Source organism: Delphinapterus leucas, chromosome 10 (genome assembly GCF_059928025.1).
Source record: "Delphinapterus leucas isolate spDelLeu-1000000601 "Yukka" chromosome 10, BTC_Dleu_Yukka2, whole genome shotgun sequence".
Lineage (NCBI taxonomy): Eukaryota > Metazoa > Chordata > Mammalia > Artiodactyla > Monodontidae > Delphinapterus > Delphinapterus leucas.
In genome coordinates this window covers 29,609,597-29,629,775 of record NC_143138.1, presented here as the reverse complement: position 1 = coordinate 29,629,775, position 20,179 = coordinate 29,609,597, and the positions used below count along the sequence as shown (strand labels likewise).

Sequence of the window (20,179 nt, the reverse complement as noted above, 5' to 3'; positions counted from 1 at the left end):
ACTCCTTAAACATTCTTGAAGTTTCTCACCCTAGATTAAGTGAATTGGTTGGCGGGGGGCGGGGACTTAGGAGGCTGATCCAGTTTAGAAGGGATTAGTGATGCTGACCTGTGATGGGGTGGGGATAATTGGGAAGAGTGTGAAGCGGATGGTTTTGAGAGTTGGTTATGAGGCAAAATCCACAGAACTTACTGAAATTGATTGCTATGAGGGAGAAGAGGCAAAGATGGTTCCCGAGTTTCTATTTTGGGGCAGTTGGGTGTATTGTAACTGAGGTAGGGGTTTCTTTGAGTAAAGAATGGCTGAAAAAGTTAATAGATGAGTTGTCTACATGTTTTTAGGATCAGGACGCATAGTCTGAAATCTTTTGTGAGTGTGTATGTCCGCATGGATATTTAATTGACAACAAGGGCATTTGAGAAAGTCTGCGCCTGGCTTGCTGGTGTTGACGAGACTCAAAAGAGAAAAAGTCAAGGACATGATGGAGACTTTGTTCTTTGTTTTAATTTTATTTTTTTTGCGTTACGCGGGCCTCTCACTGTTGTGGCCTCTCCCGTTGCGGAGCACAGGCTCCGGACGTGCAAGCTCAGCGGCCATGGCTCACGGGCCTAGCTGCTCCGCGGCATGCGGGATCCTCGCGGACCGGGGCATGAACCCGTGTCCCCCACATCGGCAGGCGGACTCTCAACCACCGCGCCACCAGGGAAGCCCATGTTCTTTGTTAGTAAACTTTCATCACGCCTGTAATTACAACAGAATTTTAAGACGTAATTACAGCAGAATTAAGTAGCTCTAAATTATATAATAATTACATTTAGTTTTAATGATGGCCACTTATTGATTCAAGCCTCCTTGTTTGACGTTTGTTTGTAATACAGTTGCCTTGGTGGGCAAACTGGTCAGGCCTGGTTGGTCTCCTTATTGAGTCTAGATAATTGGATGCATGTTCTAAAATTTCAGGTGGGCTGTACCTTTGGAGAGGGGGCTACATGTCAGATTCCTTGGCTAAAATATTATTCTATTTAGGGGTTTCAGAATTTCGTAGGAGGGGGCAAAAAAGAGAGGAGACTTTGGAACAATGGAGGCTTTTCAGGAACGGAAACAGATGATCAAGGACGTGTTTTGGGTCCTAAAAGGGAGGAATAGAGTGTCTCAAATCACACTTGAAGGATAGTCACCAATCTTTCCTACTGGACAGTCAAAGGGATAAAGCAGATAGAACATGGGCATCAGACAGAGGTGAATTTAAAAGCTGGTTACTGCTTACTGTGTGACCTTGTACAACTCATTAACTTTTCTCGAAGTTTTCTCATCTATAACATAGGTGATGATGATCGTCTCCATGGGGTACTAGCCTGCTTGGGCTGCTATAGTAAAATACCGCAGACTGGATGGCTTAAAGAACAGGAATTTATTTTCTCACGGTAATGGAGGCTGGAAAGTCTAAGATCACTGTTCTAACAAATTCCGTTTCTGGTGAGAGCCCTCTTCCTGGCTTGTAGATGGCTGTCTTCCTACTCTCTCCTCACCTGGTCTTCCCTTAATGCGTGCACACAGAGAGCAAGAAAGTGGGCTCCGTGGTGTTTCTTCTTATAGGATCAGGGCCCCACTCCTATGACCTTATTTAACCTTAATGACTTCTTTAGTGACCCAGTCCTCAAATACAGCCACACTGGAGGTTAGGGCTTCACCACATGAATTTGATGGCGGGGCCCGGCACAGTCAACCCTAACATACATCAAAGGGCTTGAGTGAAGATTAAGTGATTTAATGATGCTAAAAACTGGCTCTGTTCTGGTTGCAGCTACAGGTAACACAAGGTGAATTTCTTTGTCCCTTAAGATACCTGCCACGTCTATTGTGTTCATAGCCATTATCCCATTGGAAGGGTCTACTACAGGAAACACATCTTCTGCTCTTGGTAAATGTATTATTACTTGTATTACAGCATTTAACAAAGAATAAGAATGGACATTGCTTTGCCCATGTTATGAGTCCTAATATCCCTCACTTTTGTGTTGCCTTTTGTTAAGCCTCCAAACCATAGCACAATTAATTTGCTTCCCTTTTAAAGAGTTAACTCCTGCATACTCAGAGTCTTTGGCTAAAGGAGTTCAAACTACCTTCACCTTTCTGTGACATGCTTTTAGAGGGTGGGAAAATTGGAGATCTTTAGTAATTACATTCCTTTAAAAACGTAAAACTACTCAGCACACTTTGACTCAGCAATTCTACTTATTGGAATTTGTTCTAAGGCAATAGCTGAAAGTACACGCAATCGCAAATGCAAGGATATTTATTGCCGCATTGCCTGTGATAAGAAGAATCAACTGAAAATAACCTCCACACAAAGCACAGGCTTGGCTGGTTACATCCCATCCATCCATTCAATGGAATTATATGGAGCCACTGAGAAGTGTGTTGTTGAGGAGTATCTATTGACATGGGGAAACATTTACAAGCCAGTCTATAAACCTAATGTAACTAACATTCTGATAAAGAAAAATAAGCATGGGGGAAAATCTAAGAGATATACCAAGATGCTAGCAGTGGTTATTTTTGGTGGTGGGATTAAAGTTAGCATTTTCCTACTGTGTCTTTCAACTTTTTGAATGAGTATTAATTATGAATATAGAAAAACTTTTTAATAGACAAGATCCTTTAAAAAGCTGAGGCATCCAAGGACCCACGTGTTTTTGGTGGGGCTCTGCAGTGGTGAATATCTGCTGGGGGAGGATTGAGCACAAAGGAACATTCTAGAGAAGAATAATTTAGAAAAAACAAATGTCATCCCAACTCAATGACTCCTTGAGAGCCCTGGTGGCCAATATTTCAGTGGATGAAATTTTATATTATTATAAAATATGCATATATAAATAGTGAGAAACTGGAAGGAAACAGACTATATGTCAAGAGTGTGATCGGTGGTGATTTTTTTTCTTTTTCATATTTTAAAACAGTTTAATTATTAAATGTTTCATAATGGACATCTTTTCATGTTACAAATGTTTTTGTTTTCCTTACCCACTAAATGAAGAGGCTTTACTGTCAGGAAAAGTTACATTTAAAGGCCTTGAGGACAAGGAATATGCAATATTCTTCTCATTTTCTTCTCAGCATCCAGCAGGGGACCAAGAGAATTTTGATAACTGGATTGAACACCAGCTGGTTGGGTCCTATGCCAAAGCTGGATGTTCTGTGCTATTCATGTTCCTTCTTAGTGTGAATATTGTAAACGAAATAAAGTAAAATAAAATGAAATAAAAATTGGTGGCATGAGAACTGCATTCAGAATTGGAAAGAGAATGTTTCTGCTTCTTAGGAAAATAGCCAGCACTAAAGATATAAATCCCTGGTTGAGGATCAAGGAGCTTTTCTGACCATACAGCCAACCATCAGCTGCTCGTTTTGTTCTGTGACCAGGCTCCATGGATCCACCCGCAGCATTTGTCTCTCATCCAGCTAGGCGGGGGACATGGATTTGCTCATGGTGTAGGGATGTGTGGTCATTGGCAAAAAGCTTCAGAAGATGTTTCCATCAGCTCAGCCACTTGATGGTCCAAATCCAAAACAGATGGCTGGTTCTCCTCTGAAACATGCTGACCCAGGACTCTAAAGCCCTGTCACAGCCTCTGAGGCTGCCCTTCTTATAAGAAGATGAAAACCCAAAATATCATGAAACCTATCAAATTAAACTTATTCTAGGCCTCTGAGAATCCAGACAGAATAATTTTCAGTGAGGGAATAAGAACGATTAAATTTCATACTTACATGAGATTTGATACACTGTAAAGCCTTTCTCCTGCACATTTGAAATTCTCTTGACTTAGCAATAAAAGAGGCAGAACAGCTCTCATGAGCCCCATATTATAAAAGAACAAAGTGGGCTTCCCTGGTGGCACAGTGGTTGAGAGTCCGCCTGCCGATTCAGGAGACATGGATTCGTGCCCCGGTCCGGGAAGATCCCACATGCCGCGGAGCGGCTGGGCCTGTGAGCCATGGCCGCTGAGCCTGTACGTCCGGAGCCTGTGCTCCACAACGGGAGAGGTCACAACAGTGGGAGGCCCGTGTACTGCAAAAAAAAAAAAAAAAAAAAAAGAATAAACCGAAACACAGTTTCAGTGTTTTGCCTGATGTCTTCTGGTATGTAAGTGGAAGGGGTGGGAAGAGAACCTATGTCCCTGATTGTTTTAAGTCAGCTTTACTGAGATGTAACTTGTCTGCAATAAAATTCACCAATTTTAGAGCACAGTTTCTTGAGTTTTGACAAATTTATAGAGCTGCATAACCACCAACATAATCAAGATATAGTATGTTTTTGTCACCCCCAAATGTTCCCTTTTGCCCTTTGTAGTCAGTCTCTTTCTATTCCCAACCTTTGGCCCCTGGCAACTGCTGATTTGGATTCTTTTACGATAGTTTTGCCTTTTCTAGTATTTTATATAAGTGGAATCCCACAGCACATGGTTCATATCTGGCATCTTTCTCTTAGCATAATGCTTTGGAGATTTATTCATATTGCTGTATGCACCCACAGTACAATTCTTTTGTTTGCTATTTTTAATAAATTTATTTATTTTTGGCTGTGTTAGGTCTTTGTTACTGCCCGAGGGCTTTCTCTAGTTGTGGTGAGCGGGGGCTACTCTTTGTTGCGGCGCGTGAGCTTCTCACTGTGGTGGCTTCTCTTGTTATGGAGCACAGGCTCTAGGCACGCAGGCTCCAGTAGTTGTAGCATGTTGGCTCAATAGTTGTGGCTCGCGGGCTCTAGAGCACAGGCTCAGTAGTTGTGGTACATGGGCTTAGTTGCTCCACGGCATGTGGGATCTTCCCAGACCAGGGCTCAAACCCGTGTCCCCTGCATTGGCAGGTGGATTCTTAACCACTGTGCCACCAGGGAAGTCCCTACAATTCTTTTTAATTGTGCAGTAACATTCCTTGGTGACAGTGTCCTACTGTGATCTGTGAATATATCACAATTTGTTTATCTGCTTACCCGTTGATCCATCTTTACTTGGGGATCTAGTAAAATGCTGGTAAATGCTTGCCTCCCCAGGGTGTTCACCTGTGTCTAAGCTCCTTGAGGGTAAGGACAGTGTCTGTCTGGTTCACAACTGTTTCCTCAATGCCTGGCACAGAGGATGCACCCAGTAATAACTTTATGGATGAATGCATAGATGAACAAATGAATGAATGAACACAATATGTTGGTGTTTAAGCAACTGAGAATAGAAACTGCCCTAGAAAGAGAAACACATCATTCAACTAATTTCTCTATTTTGAGGTTTTTCAGATTCTGGGTACTATATATAACCTCTCTGAACTCAACCTTTTATAAAATGAGGGCAACACTTCTTTCCTTATGGGACAGTTATGATAATTAAATGAAATAGCCTATGTAAAGCATTTTACACAGTGCCTGCCAGGTAATAAGTGTGTGAAAAGTCATCTGGTTGTTATCAGAATCATTGCTGTTACTTGAATAACAAGAAATGCCATTCAAGGTGGGGAACTTTGTAGGGTATTACAAATCCCTCTTCCCAGAAATTCAACTGTAAAACCGAGGTGTGGCTAGTTTTCTTCCTTTCCTGGTGTGTGGTCCTTTAGCCCACTTATTTACAGGGCATCCGTGGCTGACATTCTTGCTGGCGTGTCTATGCAAAGCTGTTCTCATTAGTTGGCATTGCTTTGGAAAATGGCTGCCACTGTAATCTTCCCCGTTAGTAATGAGAATATCAACTTATGTTGAAAAATTTGATTCAGTCTATGAATATAAACAGACCTGTTCCTAATTCAGGAAGCCTCCTGATGGGCTTTGACCAATCATCCTTGGAGTTTCCAATAGCGCCTCCCGCAGAGTCCCTCCTCTTACCTTCCCCTGGTGCTAAATCAGATTCCAGTTGAAGTCGCAGACAATGCAGTTGGGCCTGAATGGACCTGCTGGCCACTTGCATAAAAGAATCAGCTGTACTAAAAACAATTTTGCGGTTTTCAAAGGGAAATGGAATTACAATTCCCATTTGTTTTCTCAGAGGGCTGATCCCCTTGTTCTCTGGATCAAGTTAAACAGAAGACTTACCATCATCTTGCTTCCATTAGATGACCTCAAAACTGAATGACTTCCCAGGACAAAGAAAAATCCCCAAGCCAGGCGCCACCTATTTCTTCTCCAACATCATCTCTTTCTGAATAATTTCATCTGTCCACACTTGCCTCCCTCTTAGCCTGTAGCTCTGGCATTATTCTCTGTGACTAACACTGTCTGCCTCCTTGAAACACTTCGGAATCCTCAGATGATCAGGAAGGACTTTGCATCCAACAATTGTGTCCTTTTTGCAATTTTAGCCTGTTTTCTTGTACCCTAGCTTCAGGGACAGTGGCGGTGAAATAAATTTCTAGGCTCAAGATGGAGCCGTTGCTGCCCAGGGTGACATGTCAGCAAACCAAACTTCTGTGTTCTTGTAAGTGCTCTGCTTGATCATAAACGTGGAAAATCCATTCAGCCAAGCCCCAAATGCCAAGCCAACTCTGGGGTCTACACTTATTTCCTCGTCCCTTGATCTTTCTAAATTAGGTCAGATATGCAACCCCAGCCAGTCGTGCCCTGTTGCCTGACTGCTTCTTCGAATTCTTTATAAAACTTGCTCCTGCCCCAAATCCCTTGGGAAAAGTGCCTCACTGCTTGTGAGGTCTTCTACTCCCACAGCCCAGGGATTATTTCCCCTTCAATAAAGGGCATGAAACTCATTACATATTGTTTTAGTTTTGTCTTTTGACAGTAGATAACGGCTAGACCTCTTCCTCTTTGGAATCATGTCTCCTTTCAGAGAAAAGCCCATCCCAGTTGCGTCTTCCCTTTATTTTTATTAAAAAAAATTTTTTTTGGAGTGTAGTTGATTTACAATGTTTTGTTACTTTCTGCTGTACAGCAAAGTGAATCAGTTATACACATACATATATCCACTCCTTTTTAGATTCTTTTCCCATATAGGTCATTACAGAGTATTGAATAGAGTTCCCTTTGCGGTACCGTAGGTTCTTATTAGTTATCTGTTTTATATACAGTAGTGTGTATATGTCCATTCCAATCTCCCGATTTATCCCTCCCTGCTTTGTATCTTCCCTTGAATTAACAGTTCAAGGGAATTGTTGATTAAACAATTCAATGTTTAGTCTCTACTCCTGATGCCATGGTCCAACTTGGCATCTTGGATGGTGATAACCCTTGTAATTGGCAGAGGTTAGAGACTTTTCCTGAAATCAGCGGGCACTCTTGGAGCTCTCATCTGGGTCTGCTTCAATTTCAAGTACTCTATGAGGGCTCAAAAAAATAAGAAGAGAATTGGGGAAAAAATGGAGTAAGCCTCTTGTCTGATTCTTCCCCACCCCATAAAAGATGGGTGACGATCCATCCTTTAGATCCTATAGAGGAGAAAAAGCTGAAATCAAAGCCCACTGAATGTCCACCTGGACGTGGAGAGTAGCTTATCAGGGATCTCAGTGCCCAGGGGAGGAAGAAGTCTCTGCTTGGTTCTCCAAAGAGGTCCGCTCGGATTGGTCTCCGTACAGCCCCAAACGGAGCTGCTGTAAAACTCAGTGGGTCTCACATTTTCCGCACAGGGTTCACCTTCATGCTTGTTAAAAACGTGGATTCTTGAGCTGTACCCCAGAGAGGTTGTTCCTGAAGTGGATTTCTTTCTGCATTGAAAATCTCTAAATCTTAGTATCTGATATGTCCCCACTAGAAAATTGGAGGCTGCTATGATCTTTTGATTTTTCTTATAAAAAGGGAACCAGGGGAAGCTACCTAATAACCACACTCTGCGTGGAAGCATCCTGTTAACAGAAATTCCCTAGACCCCATTTATCAAAGTGTATTCCACAGACTACCTGCGTCGGAATCACGGAGGTGCATATTGACAATGCAGATTCCTGCTTCTCACCCTCTGACCTGCATCAGAATTTCCCTATCCCAGGCCCAGGAATCTGTACTTTAACAAGCTTTACAGGGGATTTTTGAAAAACTCTATAGCTTGGGAACTGCTTCCCTAAAAAGCAAAGTCTTCTTAGTAAACTGTTGGAGATGGAGCTCTGGGGCATATGGGGCTGAGTCTGCTACAACTTGATGGTGAAGGCCTCACCCCTGAGCTGCCAGGGTCCAGGCTGAGGTAGGGAAAGCTTTCTAAAAAATTCAGGTGGAATTTCAGGAGCATCTCTAGGAGGTGTGTGATGTTGGGCAGATTTCTTCATCTTTTTTCATTGAAATATAGTTGATTTACAATGTTATGTTAGTTTCAGGTATACAGCACAGTGATTCAGTTATACGTATACATATATTCTTTTTCAGATTCTTTTCCCTTATAGATTATTACAAAATATTGAGTATAGTTCCCTGTGCTATACAGTAGGTCCTTGTAGTTTATTTTATATATAGTAGTGTATATATGTTAATCCCAGACTCCTAATTTATCCCTCCCAACCCCTTTTCCCTTTGGTAACCATAAGTCTATCTTCTATGTCTGTGGGTCTATTTCTGTTTTGTAAATAAGTTCATTTGTATCTTTATTTTTCTTAGATTCCACATATAAGTGATATCATTAGATATTTGTCTGACTTACTTCACTTAGTATGATAATCTCTAGGTCCATCCATGTTGCTGCAAATGGCATTATTTCATTCTTTTGTGGCTGAGTAATATTCTATTGTATATATACAGTTTCTCAATCTATAAAATGGGATACATACTGCCTACTTCATAGAATTATTGTCAAGATTAAGTGAGCAATTGCACTTTAGATCCTTGGAACGGTACCCAGGCCACAGTAAAAACTGTGTGCATGTTAGCTGCTGCTACTGCTGCTGCTTTTATAAGTGTTATCGCCATCTCCAACTCCACCATCTTGGGGGGGCAGTCAATTCTCTAAAACTCAGGGGTCAGTAAGTTATGCCCCTTTACCTGCTTTTGTCAATAAAGTTTTATTGGGTTGCAGCCAGGCTCATTCCTTTACGTTAATGTCTGTGGCCGCTTTCCAGCTGCAACAGCAGAATTCAGTAGTCACTACAGAGACCACTTGGCCTGCAAAGCCTAAAATATTTATTCTTTGACCTTTTCAGAAAAAAATTACCAACACTTCCTCTTCTTTGAAACCCGGTGAATAGGCTGATTGCCTGGAGGAAGAGCAAAGGCAGTTGTGTTAGAGGTTAACAGCCGAGGGCAGAGTTCTGTGAGTGAAGCGGAAGGAACTGGCATCTAGAAAGAGGGTAGAAAGTGGAGGAAGCAGAGGACACTCCTGAGAAGGGGTTGGGGTGAGAGGACGCTGCCAGCCTCCTACCTCAGTCCCGAGCAAGTCTGGCCTGGACTTCAGGAGACTGGAGTGAGTCTGACAACGCTTAGGGGAGGGTTTTCCCTCTTTCCACCTGCCGATGGCTTTCTTCTTCCAGTCTTCACTCTGCTTTCCCAACTGGTCAATTTGTAAAATGCCCTCACTGAGCTCAGAACACATCACTACATCCAATACCTTTGAAAAGTGCTGTTTTACTGTATTTCACCCAATGCGATCACCAATTGTCTACTATATTCCAGGCACCAGGGCAGATACAGAAAATAAAACATGGACCTTGCCCGGTGGAGTGCCTAATCTATTTTTTAACTGCAAAGCCATAAGCCCTTTAAACCTCAGGCTTGAGGCTTCAGCCTTGCTCACTTGACGCCCTGGGGCAAGAAATGTCTGGGGTTGCAGGTAACTGGTAACTAATTAACACCTCCAATCAAGATCATAAAAAGAAACTTACCAGGGACAAATGTATCTGCTGAAGACCTATGCTCCCACTCAGAGGCTCCACTGAACAAAGCAGGTGCTGCGCTGTGTCCTTACTGCCTGACTTTTGCCAGGAGGCTGTGTATGTGGATAGAAAGAGCTATAGGTTACGGAGTGCTTCCTATGTTTCTGGTACCTGTGGTTTGCACTTGTTGTCTCATTGAATCCCTACATTCGACCCGTGAAGTAGGTACCACTCTTTTTTTTTTACACGTGGAAAGTGGATGCTCAAAATGCCACACCTGGTTGGTGGTAGATGTGGAACTCTATTTCTTATCCATCAGATTCCAAAGTCACCATTAGAGTATACTGTGCAGATAAGACTAAGAAGGAAGGGAAAGATAAAAGCTCATCTGGATGGAAGCAACCTAAATATCCATCGACAGATGAATGGATAAAGAAGATGTGGTATGTATGTGTGTGTGTGTGTGTGTATGTGTGTGTGTGTGTGTGTGTGTAATGGAATATTACTCAGCCATAAAAAAGAATGAAATAATGCTATTTGCAGCAACATGGATGCACCTAGAGATTATCATACTAAGTGAAATAAGCCAGATATCATATGGTACTGCTTATATGTGGAATCTAAAACAAAAAAGATACATTGAACTTATTTACAAAACAGAAAGAGACTCACAGACATAGAAAACAAACTTACGGTTACCAAAGGGGAAAGGGGAAGGAGGGAAAGTTAGGAGGTTGGGATTTACATATGCACATTACTATATATAAAATAGATAACAAACAAGGACCTACTGTATAGCATAGGGTCTATACTCAATATTTTGTAATAACCTATATCGGAAAAGAATCTAAAAAATATATATATATGTGTAACTGAATCACTGTGCTGTACACTTGAAACTAACATGACATTGTAAATCAACTATACTTCAATTAAAAATTAAAAAAAGATTTTTATTAGAATAACATTGAATATATAGACTAATATCTTTATTATACTGTCTTCCCATCAATGAATATCTCATATATATAAATATATATGTATATGTGTGTATGTATAGATAGCTCTTTTATTTTTTGTTGATTGCTTTATAACATTTACATATAACTCTAGTTCTTTTTTATTAGATTTACGTAATTTATGATCATTGTATAGATTATTTTTATTTCTATTGTGAAATGGCTCTTTTACCTACTATATTGTGTGAACAGTTATTGCTAGTGTACGGGAATGTCATTTATTTTTATACGCTTATCTCAATATTAACTTTTTCAAACTTTTCCCTGGTCTCTGGAACCTGAGCTTTTCTGTTAAACTTAGTATCTGTCCTCAAATGGGGCAAAGACATTTTCTTTGACGACTTCAATGCTTCAGAAAATGCTACAGAACATATGTAAGGGTCAAAGTTTCTAATATGACAGCCAGAGCAAGGTCCAAGTACTTATCACAAGGTGTCTTTGCTAAAATCTGTTCACTTGCAAAAATGATTTGGACGAGATCTGCTTGCATTCTCTCTTTCATCTTGTTTTTTGCCCACATAGCAGCTGTATCGGTAAGTAGGTTCTGTTCTTCACGATATTTAGAAATATTCATTGTAGTATATGTTATCCATTTACTGTATCTTTATTTCTTTTCAGATTAAGCATCTTTCTAAAGGAAATGGTAAGAACTAATTGAAATGTATAGAGTGTTTTCTGAACTTTCTCTCTTTTGTTCAGCAATACTGGTAACAATATTTTCCCCCACTTTTAACAGTACATGATGGAGAGTTTGATGAACAGAAGGATATTTCAGAAATCAATTTAGGTAGGTGTAATTTCTGCCATCAATAATGCCTTTAAATAATTTAAAATCCTGTGATAGAATTGCTGAAAATCTCTTAACCTTCGTAGTATGGTATTGGGTAACTTTAGGAGAGAACTGTTCATTCGTGCCTCATTATAATTTGCAGAGTTTCTGAAAATGGAAATGTGGAAGGAGAATAATGGTTAGACCAAATTTTCTAGAACTAGTGAGTGCTCAGCGGATCTAGAAATACATAACAAGATTTTTGTTGGTAAAAAATTTACTCTTCCAGTTTTCATTTTGAAAAAAGAAAAAAGAAGGGAAAATGGATGATTATTTTGCTTGCTAAAGAAAAATGTAAGGAATATGCCTTTGGTTATATTTAGTGGGGAAAAAACCCCAGTCCCTTTACTGGCCCATCATATTCACTAACAACTGTTTGCTTGGGACTTGGAGAAGAGTGTAAAGCGTCTCTGTTTTGACATCTTGTTCACAAAAACATTCCTTGAAGAAGTCCATTGGTCTCATCCATTACTGAGAGGAGAGAGATGCCAAGAAATCGTCTCTCTTTTCTCTCTCGTCCTGTCTCTAAAATGGGGGAGAAGCCACGACATTCTGGGTATCTTTGGTTAGAATTGGTGGGAAACAGAGGTTCCATATTCATGATCATAAGTACCTTATAGTTTACAAAAGATTTCGTATCCAATTGCATATTTATTTGTCAAACTCTGTAATGGGGGGCTCCCCTGGTGGCGCAGTGGTTGAGAGTACAACTGCCGATGCAGGGGACACGGGTTCGTGCCCCGGTCCGGGAAGATCCCACTTGCCGCCGAGCGGCTGAGCCCGTGAGCCATGGCCGCTGAGCCTGGGCGTCCGGAGCCTGTGCTCCGCAACGGGAGAGGCCACAACGGTGAGAGGCCCAAGTACCGCAAAAAAAAACAAAAACAAAACTGTAATGGGGTGAGTGCTATTTTCATTTTGCAGGAAGGAACAGGAGGCTCCTCTGGGTCAAGTTGACTCACCCAAGACCACAGATGGCAGTGGTAGAGCTCACCTCCAGGTCTTTTGACTCATAGCTTAATAGGTCAGTCCTATATGAAGAATGTAAAACTAAAAAATCCCATACCTTAGGGGTAAATTCCTCTGGCTTTGTCCCATTTACAGGGAAGCCAGTCTAGGTGATATTTAGTTGGAAAACCTTGAGAATGATTGCAGGGGCAAAGTAGAAATCACTTAGGAAAGTAAATGGGTGAATGGGTCTCAAGACTTCAGAGCCAGGCATCAAGCCATCTCTCTTTAAAGTCAGTCAGTCAAGGTGTCTGTAATTCAGAGGATCTGCTGTATCTTAAAGGTCCTGAGGCAGGAAAGCCTTGAGGTTTTAGAGCAGTGCTTCTCAAACTTTAGCATCAGAATCCCCCAGAGGATTCAACACCAATGAGATTAGATTTATTTCCCACCTATTAAGGCTGCTCTAAACCATCAAGGCTTTCCTGCCCCAGGATGTTTCTATTTGCTGTTGCCCCTGCCTTCAATTCCCTTCCTTCGCTCCCCACTCCACTAGATTTCTGCTTAAATGCCACCTCCTCAGGCAGGCCTTCCCTGACCACCATTTATGAATATCAACCCGCCATCACCTCAGCACTCTTTTCCTTCTTACTCTGTTTTATGGGGTTTTTTTTTTCAATTATGCTTTTCACCATCAGCCATACTTTACATTTATTTATTTATTTGTATCCCCTTCCTCTCCAATCAAGAATGTCATCTCCCCGAGTGCTTTGTTTTGTTCTCCACTATATCCCCAGCATCTAGAACAAGGCATAGGACACATTAAGCACTTAATAAGTATATGCTTCATGAACAAACTGGGTAGTGAACAGGCTGGGGCTTGCTTTCATGTATCTGTACTTCTTGGTGAAATTCTCCTTCTGCACTCTCTCACTCCTCTGTGACCCCATCCATGCTGACCTGGGGCCCAAGGTCCCAGTAGGCTTCTTCACATTGCTCTGGAAGAGCCCTTCCCTCATCCAGGCCAGGGGTCAAGAAATGCATAATTTTGCCCAGGACCGGCCTAGGCAAGAGTATGGATGGACCAGCCCATAGTAGCCCTACGGAAAAGGCAATTCAAGACCTGGGTCCTGCTGCCTGTGGGGCAGTGGCATCACTGCTGTTTTGTTGTTTAATTGTGCTGTTATATGACTAGGTTAAGGTCCTGAGGTTAAGTAAATCTAGGAAATATGGGCATGAGGGAGGGAGCGATTCAGGGACAGCCTTAGTTAGTCATTAACAAGCACAACCAGGAAGCCTCATCATAATAACACCTCCACGGTGTCATTACAGAGCCTGAACCCCGCTCCTGAATGAGCTGTAAGCTTTGCCAAATGAGACCCCTGTTTCCATGTGAAGTTGTGGTGATTATCCTCTAGTTTGATTTTCCAGCTGTAAATCAGGGGCTGTTCTCAGAATGAAGTATGATCTGATGATTCTGTCTGAAGTAGTCTGTGTTTTCAAGGAAGGATGCTTGTCAAACTTTAGGGCTGTAATAAGAAGTGACATTCTTTTAAATGCCCTTAGTTTTCCCACCAGGATCTTCCCTTTTAAGGATCTTACTTTCAGAAACACTCTGAGTCCAGTGCCATCAGGGAGAAAGTATATTCTGCTAAGGTCCTGACAGCAGGTGTTTGGAGCCATGGTTTTGAATGGATCTACCCATATTTGCCAGGTCTTCTTTATTATCAGGGCAGTACCCTGAGCTTGGCTTTGGAGGGCCCCATTGTTTTTTCATGGGGAAGAGCAAAATCAACCCATTTAGCTAGGGTGGGGAAGAAGGATAGTACAATAGCAGAAAGGACCCTGGACGGGAAGTGGGAAATTCTATAGCTCACTCAGCTGCTGACCACCTGGTACCTCATTTCCTGTCTCAGGAAGTCCCATTTCGACCTCCAAAGTGTGAGAGTTTTGAAGTCAATGAAGTCAATGACCAAAAAGATTCCTTCTAACTTGTCTCTTACTTTTAAGATTCTTGGATAAGATTTCTTTTCTATTTTTATTGAAGTATAGTTGATTTACACCATAATATTAGTTTCAGGTGTAAAACAGAGTGATTCAATATTTTCAAAGATATACTCCATTTACAGTTATTATAAAATATTGACTATATTCTCTGTGCTGTATAATATATCCTAGTAGCTTATTTATTTTGTACATAGTAGCTTGTACCTCTTAATCTTCTACCCCTATCTTGCCCTTCCCAACCCCCTTCCCTATTGCCACTGGTAACCACTACTTTGTTCTCTATATCTATTTCTGTTTTGTTATATTCACTTGTTTGTTTTATATTTTAGATTCCACATATAAGTGATAGCATAGAGTCTTTCTCTGTCTGACTTATTTCACTAAGCATAATGCCCTCTAGGTTTCTTGTTCCAAAAATGACAATAGAGAATGTGACAATATCTGATATTTATTGGCTATTTACGTTTGTTCAATTAGAAGAAATTTTTGCATTGTTTCAAAAGAGTTTCACCACGTAAAGATTAACAACTAAAGACTTACAATATAAAAGATTCATTTTATTTTGAGAGATCCCTTTTAGTAATTCTCATTCAAATGTTTCTTTTTTTAAAATCCATGTCTAGCTGCAGGCTTGGACCTCTTTCAGGGGGACATTTTTCTACAGGTGAGTACCTGCTAGGAACACAATAACATTCCCCCCAGGACTGGCTGTGTCATAGGATGGTGAGCTTCTGCTCTGTGTCCAGCCACTGAGATGAAAGAATCTCATCTATAATCTGTACCCACAAAGACTTCCACTGTGGTTGCTGGTAAACAAAAACAGACAAAAACATTAGCGAACAGTACAAAAAAGTCTATAATTATTAAATTGCTTGTCCATCCAATTTTCCTAATAAGTGAAGCATGAGAGAGAAGGAAATCCACCACCATATTGAAAGTGGCTATTTCAGTTTTGAGGAATTGTAGGTCACCTTTATTTGGTTCTTAAAAATTTCTCTGGAATTTTCTAAAATGTCCATAATGAACTTCTATTGTTTTTACAATATAATCAGAAGATAAATTGACTAAACTGTTTGAATTGTGTGACAGATTGTTTGTGGTGTGAGAGTTTAGAGAAGGGGGAAGCCAAGGAGACCAGCTGTCCAGTCACCTTTGCCTTTGTCTCTGCAGAATTCCAGAAATGGCCTGAGAAACCCCAACGCCAGGTGGAAGTTCCCCATCCCTTACGTCCTGGCCGACAATCTGGGTAATATTAATTGTTCTTCATTAGGAGTTTTGAGTTGAATTCTTCTGTCTCACCTCTCCTCCTGGTCATCAGCTTCAGACTTGGGGTAACTACCAACGTATAAAAGGGTTTCTAAGCTCTGACAGTTCTTTACCTCACGGTATGAGAGGCATGACATTACACCTGAACCCATGCTGCTTAACCAGTCTGAGATACAGAGTATCAAATAATGATTTTTAAAATGCAGAACACACTAACATGTTAATCAGACCAAGAGCAACACAAAGAACAAAAATGAAATATAATTTGACGTCATAGCAATGAAAAATGTGCACTTGTAATAACAGTTTGTTTAGGTTGAATCTAAATATGGTACCAGGATACTAGTTTCAACATGTTGATTTCTTCCCTTTCTGTTGCAAGACAAACATGTCACCCTTTTGAGAAATAGAAAAGACTATATTTCATTGTCCTTGTTCCTCTGTATTAAAATTTTCTATTCTTTTCTCTCTCTTAATATAAAGGACTGAAGTCAGTTGCATTTTGTTTATTGTTGAAAATAGTAATTGGTGGAAATAAATAAATATTAGAAACCACGCGTGGACACTGGCCGACATCAAGCAGCTGACTGACAGCTCAGCAGCCACCATGATGCAGTGCCTGTCTGGGAGGCCCATCCTCTGTGGATGGGGAAGATTCAACAGGAGAGGGGAAGCTAGGACAATGTTGCTCAGTCTTAATGAGCTGCCGTGCTGCTCCCCTTCTCAGGAGACATAGATTATGTTTCAAGAATTTTCCATCACTCTTTATCAGTGCTGCCTCCCATGCCTTTTCTGGAGAAAAGCTACATAGTAACAAGTGCTGTTTTTCTCAGTTATTTTATGGAAAATTGAGCTGAGTTGTTTTTCCCCAGCGCACTTGGAAATTCAAGGAGCATCCCTATTTACTGGGACATGATTTAAGAAACATTCATTTTAAAATGGATTTTCTTCCCCATGACGATTTTTCTTCCTCTTTGTCTCACCTTTGCCACCACCTTCCCATTAAGACATAGACATACTTACTGAATCTCTTACGTGCCAGATTCAGATACTCAAGGTGTGTCCCCTGGTCACACCTTGAGTAGCAAGGTCTCCTTAACTGCAAGGTAGGCGACAGATGAATAGACAGCAAAACTGAAGACAGGTGGCCTGAAATAAGGTAGCAGCTGTGAGGATAGAGTGGTGGCTCTCAAGTAGCATCCCATGAGAATCACCTTCAAGTTAAAAAAGGAGTTCAGGTGCCTGGGCTCATACCATTGCGAAAAGCAAAACATTCTAATTAGAGTTTGACATTTGTATAAATTCCTTTATTAAAGTTAAATTTACGTAGCGTGAAATACACAAACCAGGCTTTTGAGAAATGCATAGACTTATGCAACCCACACTTCCAATACTCTAGAAAGTTCCCCTGTGCTCTTTTCCAGCCAATCCCACCTCCACTCCCCAAGAGACAACACCATTCTAATTATTTCCCCTGTAGATTAGTTTTACCTGATTTACAACTGATTTGCAGATAACTGGAATCTCATAGTATGTCCTCTTTTGTATCTGGCTTATTTTGCTTACCATGTTTAAATGTTTCTGTATTGTGTTGGGCCAGTAGTTAATTCTTTTTCATTACTCATTAGTATTCCTTTGTCTGAATATATTGCAACTGTTTATCCATTTTTCTGTTGATAGATGTGGGGCTGTTTCAAGTTTGGAGTCTATCGTGAAGAAAGCTGCTGTGATCATTCTTGTACAAGTCTGCGGGGATATGTGTTTTTTATTTATCTTGAGTAAATGTCTAGGAATAGCATTGCTTGATCCTATGGTAAATATATGTTTAACTTTATAGGATAATGGCAAACAATCTTTCAAATTGGCTGTGACATTTTTCATTCTCACCGGCAATGTCCGTGTCCCATTTGGTCCACCTTATGACTAACATAGGTGGAGTTAATCTTTTTAATTGTTGCCATTCTAGTGGTTGTCAAATGGTATCTCACAGTGATTTTAAGTTGAGTTTCCCTAATGACTAATAATATTTAGCACATTTTCATGCGCTATTGACTATTTATGTATCTTCTTTTATGAATGTCTGTCCAACTCTTTCATGATTTTAAAAATTATATTGTTGGTCTTTTCATTATTTGTAGAACTTTATATATTATAGATAAATTATGTCAGGTATATATGATGAATATTTTCTCCCAGTCTGTGACTTGCCTTCTTTTTTAAAAGCAGTGTATTGATTTTCTTAATCCTTTCAAAGAACCAACTTTTGACTTGTTAATTTTCTCTTGCTTCTCTACTCTTTATTTTCTTGCTTTCTGCTCGTGTCTTTATGATTTCCTTTCTTCTACTCTTTTCAGGTTTAATTTGCCCTTTCTTTTTTACATTTAAGGTGGAAATTTGTATCATATTTTTAAGTCTTCGTTTTCCTAATAAAATACAATGCTATAATATGACATCTAAAGCTATAAATTTTATTTGAAGCACTGTTTTTACTACTTTCCTCATATTTTGATATGTTGTATCTTTATTCAAATTTAGTTTAGATATTTTCTAATTTCAGTTGTGATTTTTTAAAACCAGGGGTCAATTAAAAGTGTGTTTAAAATTTTCCAAATATTTGTAATTTTTCTAGATATTCTATTATTGATTTCAAGTTCATTTTTTTGAGGTCAGAGAACCAGTTCCCTAAGATTTCAGCCTTTTGAAATTTACTGAGATATGTTTTGTGATCTACTTTATGATCTAGCTTGGTGATATTCCATGTGCACTTGAAAAGAACCTGTATTCTACAGTTTTAGGTCATATTAGCCTATCAGTGTCAAATAGGTCAAGGTGATTGTTGGTGTTGTTCAAATATTTATATGTGTATATTTATAAATATTTATATTAAGCTGTGCTCTCATGTACAAAGTTGTGTCAATGGGAATCTTAACCAATGAAATTTCCTTCTTTCAAGATAAACCCTCCTTCAGTTTCTGCCCATTTTAGGCATTTTCCAGTGCCTAAAGAGTTTCCTTTCAGAGAGTTTCCTTTCTTAATTTTTCCTAAATTTAATAATTGTTACCTGTGGGAGAGTTAGTCAGATTCAAATTCCTCTCCTATTATCAGAATGAAAAACTCTCTCAAAGGATTCTTTTTTAAAAAAATTTATTTATTTTTATTGAAGTATAGTTGATTTACAATGTTGTGTTAGTTTCAGTTGTACAGAAAAGCGATTTCATTTTATATATATATGTAAAAAGCATCTTTTTCAGATTCTTTTCCCATATAGGTTATTACAAAATATTGAGTATAGTTCCCTGTGCTATACACTAGGTCCTTGTTGTTTATCTATTTTTATTTATAGTAGTGTGTATATGTTACTCCCAAATTCTGAATTTATTCCTTCCCCCCACTTTTCCCCTCTCAAAGGATTCTTAAACCAAATATAGTTAGCTTTCCTATGCTAATCCTCCAATATGTAGTCATTGGTATCTGAAATGAACTCTTCTCATATTATTTGATCCAGGGATAAAAAGGACTAGTGGTTTTCAAAACTAACATGATTGTTCAAGACAGATCCATGTAAAACCTACCATGTCAGGGCAGAGCAAAGAACTGGGAACTAGGAAACAATGAGGCAAGAGATAAGGTCCTTTCTCTCAAGGAGTTAACAGTGTCCTAAGGAGAGGAAACCACCTACGTAAAGACAACACACAAAACATCAAGTGTGGTTTTCAGAGGATGTGCACTCAGGGTTGGCTTTATGGTGAAGAAGGAGACTTCAAGTGGGCTTTATTTCCATTTTCTTCTTTTGAATGATGTCAGGACAGTTTTTACAAAATTATTACAGAGTTGCTTAATTCCCCTTTCACAACCTACTCAGATGTAGGGAAGGCAGAAGAGATGTGATTTTTAAATCAAACACTCTCAGTGTCTCCACTATTTGGCTTGAAGATAACAAAAGCAACACAATATTATAGAAAGTGTGACTTTCATTATAATCAAACTTTTTTCCTTATACTTTTGTAACAACCAAGCTGTCTTAGGTACATATCTTCAAATTATAGATGTGTCTCAGTAAGAATAGGTAAAAGTCCGTGAACATTGTCCAATAGTTTTAATGCATGCTCTTGCTGTTGTTGTGTGTGCTGTTTCCACAACTAATTTACTAATTATTCCAATGACTTTCTTTAGTGACCTTAATATGATTTTATGACATCTGAGTGGTGGAGTCTCCAACTCAGTAGTTTATTAAATAAGGGCCAGAAAAATATGAGATAAGTATGTGGTAAACTGCCAAGAATTAGAAACTCTTTGAAAGAATGCTGAAAATCAAATGTGCAAGAATATAATTTAA

General features: G+C 39.7%; 1 protein-coding gene across 1 annotated transcript in view; it reads left to right on the top strand.

Annotated features, from left to right (window-relative positions):
• Positions 1–10,993: 10,993 nt before the first annotated feature.
• Positions 10,994–20,179, top strand: part of MEP1A (meprin A subunit alpha) — a 30,855-nt gene continuing 21,669 nt past the window's right edge. The window contains exons 1-5 of the mRNA XM_089918644.1: positions 10,994–11,332; positions 11,418–11,442; positions 11,536–11,586; positions 15,201–15,241; positions 15,748–15,823. Of these exons, the coding sequence (XP_089774770.1) occupies positions 11,195–11,332; positions 11,418–11,442; positions 11,536–11,586; positions 15,201–15,241; positions 15,748–15,823 (331 nt within the window). The 5' untranslated portion in view covers positions 10,994–11,194. The remainder of the gene's footprint in view (positions 11,333–11,417; positions 11,443–11,535; positions 11,587–15,200; positions 15,242–15,747; positions 15,824–20,179) is intronic.